Source organism: Gastrolobium bilobum, unplaced genomic scaffold, assembly GCF_033153095.1.
Source record: "Gastrolobium bilobum isolate Gb01-03AN ecotype WA unplaced genomic scaffold, APGP_CSIRO_Gbil_v1 utg911, whole genome shotgun sequence".
Classification (NCBI taxonomy): domain Eukaryota; kingdom Viridiplantae; phylum Streptophyta; class Magnoliopsida; order Fabales; family Fabaceae; genus Gastrolobium; species Gastrolobium bilobum.
This window is the reverse complement of record NW_026897023.1, coordinates 979-6,284: the sequence shown is the minus strand read 5'-3', so window position 1 is coordinate 6,284 and position 5,306 is coordinate 979. Positions and strand designations below refer to the sequence as shown.

At 27.4% G+C, this 5,306-nt stretch overlaps 1 protein-coding gene across 1 annotated transcript; it reads left to right on the top strand.

The window, feature by feature from the left end:
- Window positions 1-1,862: 1,862 nt before the first annotated feature.
- LOC133303512 (NAC domain-containing protein 2-like) lies at window positions 1,863-3,150 on the top strand. The gene is made up of 3 exons (XM_061503432.1): window positions 1,863-2,297; window positions 2,435-2,584; window positions 2,878-3,150. The coding sequence occupies exons 1-3, from the start codon at window positions 1,863-1,865 to the stop codon at window positions 3,148-3,150; spliced, it is 858 nt and encodes a 285-aa protein (XP_061359416.1).
- Window positions 3,151-5,306: the final 2,156 nt, after the last annotated feature.

Genomic DNA, 5,306 nt, shown 5'->3' with positions numbered 1-5,306 from the left:
ATTTTACAAAAGAACATAATTATCGAAATTTTTGACGAAAAATATTTCCATAAAAATTTTTAGCGAAACATATTTTTATCGAAAATTTTTGACGGAAAAAAATTTCATCAAAATTATTTGCAGAATTTAAATTCTGTCGAAAGTTTTCATCGAAAATATTTTCATTAAAGTTTTTGACAAAAAAAAATTTAGTCGAAATTTTTAACGAAACACATTTCCATCGAAAATTTTCAAAGGAAAATATTTTCGTCATATTTTTTGATAAAAAATATTTCCATCAAAATTTTCATCGGAACACATTTCTGTCAAAAAATTTTGATGAAAAATATTTCGATAAAAAATTGTGACGTAAAAAATATTCTGTCAAATTTTTTTACAGAATCTAAATTTGTTTCCCTCAAAATTTTTGAAAGAACAATTTGCGTTAAAATTTTTGTCAGAACACATTTCCATCGAAATTTTACATTACATCAAAAAATTTGATGTAATTCTTTATTCGGTTAAAACATTTGAAAATTCTGTCAAAAATTTCGTCTAAAACTAAATTTCGTCACAAATTTCTATCAATTTTTTTTAAAAATTTTCATCGGAGAAAAAATTCTGTCGCTTTTCGACGAAAAAATAATTTTGTGACGAAATTTTCGTTTAAAATATGGTCTTTTTTAGTACTGTGAAAAATATATAAATAATTTTGTTAGAAATTTTAAATTTAATTTAATTTGTAAAATATAACAATTATATTAATTTTAAAAATGGGATAAAATAGTAAAAATATCTAATTAACCCTATATCTTTCTCCTTTATCATTTTTTTAACTCCCAAATAAAGGAAAAGAACACACTTCAATTTTCTTCCCTTCCTTTCTTTCCCATCCACTCCAAACTTCCAAACAAAGCCTTAGGGTGTAGAGTGTAGACGGTGAAAACAAATGTAGAACCAGTTGAGCGCTGATAGTTGTATCTGCTTAGAGCAATGTCGAAATTAGGATTTTTTGTGAGGGAATGAAATATATTTGTTTTAATATTCATAATTGAAATAAAAGATTGTACAATCAAATAAAGATACTCACAAAATATAAATCACACTACATAAATTACACTATATTAGAATATAAAGTATCAAATCAATTGGATTGACTATAAAATAAATTTAATTTTATATATATATACTGATATTGATATTTAGATACATATAAATATATTTAATATTGACTAGAAAATAAATTAAATTTTATCACATTTAGATTTACTTTATATCTAATTTTTCAATTCAAATTTTATTCTTCTTGTCTTATTTATTTATTATATATTCATATTCAGATATACACCAAATCTATTTGAAATTGTAAAGAAATAAATTTTTTGATCATTTTTAATTTTTTTAATCATAATTCAATCATTCATAACTTATTTATTTAATTATTTATTTCTTCAACTTATTTAATAATATTACCTTTTAACAAAATTAGGTAAAAATATAACAAATAACTCTTGCAACAATATTAACTAATTGCAAACTAGGATATTAATTGATTGTCCATTACAATCAAAAAACGGAAACTATGATATCAACGGTAACTATCAAATTGATATCAACTGTAACTGAAATGTAATTACCAAATTGATATCATTATAAATAAAAAAGGAAACTAGTCTTCGGCTGTGGCTAAGGATACCTTGAGACGAATCAAAAAAAGGAAACTAGTCAACTAAAATAACCACAAGATTCAGAATATTTATGATCGCGTAATTATATCAAACCCACTATATATACAAAGCTTCCTTATGGTTCTCTTCCTCTGTTCATCTACTCTGTTTCTCTTACATTCTTTCTAATTCTATATGCAAATTATCAAAGATTCGATGACTCATATTTCGTGTTCAAGGAAAGAGTTCAAACCCACTGATGATGAACTCATCCAATTGTTTCTTTACAATAAGGTCAATGGGAAACCATTGCCAACTGATGTTTCGATTCTTGAATATGACTTATTTGGTGAAAAGAACCCTTGGGAGATTTGGGAAGCCTTTGGAAGTTCCAACTCTTACGGTGGAACTGATCTTTACTTCTTAACCACTTTAAAGAAAAAGTTTCCCACTAGCTCACGCTTTGTTCGCACCATTGGATGTGGTTCATGGGAAGCTGAAGACAGTGGAAAAAATATTATGGCCAGTGGCACGATGCAATGTATTGGAACAAGGAGACGTTTACGATTTGAAAAGAGTGGCACCAACCATGATGGTGCTTGGATCTTGTATGAATATAGAATTGATTCATCCTTGTTAGAAAATCCATTAGTAAGCGCGCTCTGCGTACTCCATTGTTGTTATTTGTATCTTTTTGTATTAAAAATTTTCTTGTTCTCTTTTAAGAATCTTGATATTTTTTCGGTTTTACAAACGTTAATTGAATATCATATCTATCTTGTATGTAGGCCGACAATTATGTTTTATGCAGATTTAGAAAGAATCTAAGACATGATCTTCACAAAAAACAAGGTGTGAAAAGAACTAGACAAGAAGACATCGCTGTAACCCAACCGAGGAAGAGAGTTGTTCTTGGACTCGAAGCTTCCACCGTATATGTAAGTACTGTGCTATATTTGTTAAATTAAACGAAAATTTTAATAAAATTTAAAATATTTAGATAAAAAAATATCTGAAAGTTTAAGGGGTGTTATATATTTAATTTAGATAAAATTTAAAAATATATATTAAAAGAGAAAATTTTAGAATTATAAAGAAAGTTAAGAATGGTGTGTCATTCTTTTTCACGATTTTGATTATTTTTTTTTTACAATTTAGTGATTCTGATCATAATTTATACAAGTTGATCACACATCTCTTTAAACTTGTTTTCTTGGATTCTCTGTTTTAGGAAGATAAGAATGTTAGTTCAGTGGAAGACATTCATCACGAACCAAGAAACAAAGTTGATTGTGGAGACAAGAGGATGAAGCTGGAGAGTAGAACTGAGTTCGTATATAAGAAACAAGAAGATGATGATCTCACCATGACTTGGCCAGAGTTATTTTCGTTGCAGATGAGAGAGGCTAATGGATTCTTAGTCCAAGAAGAAGAGATCCAAATGCTTCCCAATACATTTTACCATGAATTTTTATTGGAGAGGTTATCGCCATCCTACTTATGATTTTCCATTGGTCTTGTTCCTTAAGTTTTTAAGGGTCTTGTACTCTTTGCTTTTTGTTTTTAGGGGCTTAAACATGCTACTATAATTTCTTGTATACTTTTTATTGTTTTGTTTTTACGGGGTTTAAACTTGCTACTTTAATTTCTTGTACACATTAAATTGTTAAGGGTTTTGTAAATAATAATAATAATAATAACATCCATATTTTGGTTTGTTTGAACTTATAAGTAAGATGGGTAGCTTTTTACTTTTTGGAACTTCCATGGACAATGACCACCATACGGTAGGAATGGATCCTTTCATGTCCCTTCTTAACATGATAATGAAAAATTTTAGTCATTCCACAAATCAATTGATAACACGTTTAATGATAAAGCTCATAAATAACAAAAGATAGCATTGTCATTTTAATTGTTGTCTATTGACGATAAATGATTAAATTTTTTCATATTTTTCACATAATATGATCTTGTTAAATAGATACACTAGTTAATCTAGTGGATCCGTATCCCATTAATCTTGTGGCTAAAAAAAGACAAATTTTGGTGCACAAAATTCTTGATTTTTTTTTCTAAATATGATTGGTCTCATGTTTGTTTTTTTAATCAAGTTCAAATTAAATACCTTTCATGAAATAGTTTAATTTGTAAAATCCATGAAATAATTTCCACTAAGAATTGTATTGTAACAATTTCATATTCAATGCACAACAATTTATTTACGGAACAGAGGTATTGCAACTAAGGTGTATCATATAACCTTTATAATTGTAATTTTTATTTGATTTTCGATTTTAATTTTTTTTGAATAATAGGCATTCGGTTGAAACGACAGTTAAGACAGTTTTTTTTTTAATCATGTTGATTAATTTTTTATTAAAAGAATTTAGTAACAATTTCAATAACTTCTTTAATTTTATGACGTGGGGCTCAAGTCAATTATTAACCTATATATAAGTCAAAGTGAGAATGTGTCGATAGATAATATCTGATTAATTCATTACAGATACTTTATGATATTAAGTATGGGTCTTATGTTGTATTAGATTTATCTCTTATATTACATTTATATAAAGAGATATGCCTATTTTTTTTTCTTATTTTAAAAATAAGTGGATTCTACTTTTTTTTTTGGTAAATAAGTGGATTCTACTTTATTTGTCTCACGACATATATATCATATTTTTTTATATTGCATGAGATTTAGATTTATCTCTCATGTTACATTCACATAAAAAAATGTACCTCTTTTTTTTTTATTTGTCTCACAACATATATTACACTCACATAAATTATATATTGTAATCTTTAATTTGAGTACTTTCTTTTTTTTATAATGATATGGACACTATTTCTTCCGAAAAAATTGATTAATAAATCTTGAATTAAATCTTACCCGAAAATTCTCACAAAAAAATATATTTGTAAAAAAAATAAATAAAGTTGAGTATGGAACCAAGGTAAAATTATGGATTGGATGAGGAAAACAGCCTCTTTGTTATAATGTAACTGTTACATCTGGTCTTGCAAGTTGATTTGATATTAATTATAATCAAATGTTTTCCATTATATGGCATTCTGTTGGTATTGATATTAATTATAATTCAATAATTGGAAAATAACATATTAATTAAGTAAATATAAAATTGTTATCAACTATCAAATTGATATCAATGATAACTGAAAAAGTAACTATCAATTTGTTCAATCGGAGAGGTTTAGGATGTTCGTGGTTGGTAATTATATCATGAATCAATATTCATGAGTGAAGAGACGCGCAAGGGATAGTATATAATTGTGGACAATAATAATGATGTATAGCGAAAGGCGTGACATGTGGACACAACAACTAAGAGAGTATGGAGTTCAGAGAATGTACTTGGTTGACTTAACTCCTTATTTATAGATGAGTTACCTGGTTGAAGTTGAATTCTAGACCTCTTGGAATTATTGGGGCCTAATATTCAATCCGTTAGTGATATAAGATTAATATCTTATTTGATAGGATTGCTTCCTTATTTCTCTCTTAGATGATTATCTGTCACAAGCTATTACGATATGGGCCCATAAGGTGGGGCCATAACAGTTGCCTCCGATTCGGCAGTTTGAGGGTTCAGGTTGTCGGGTTGTAATGCTCATTCTAGCACTTCGATTGCG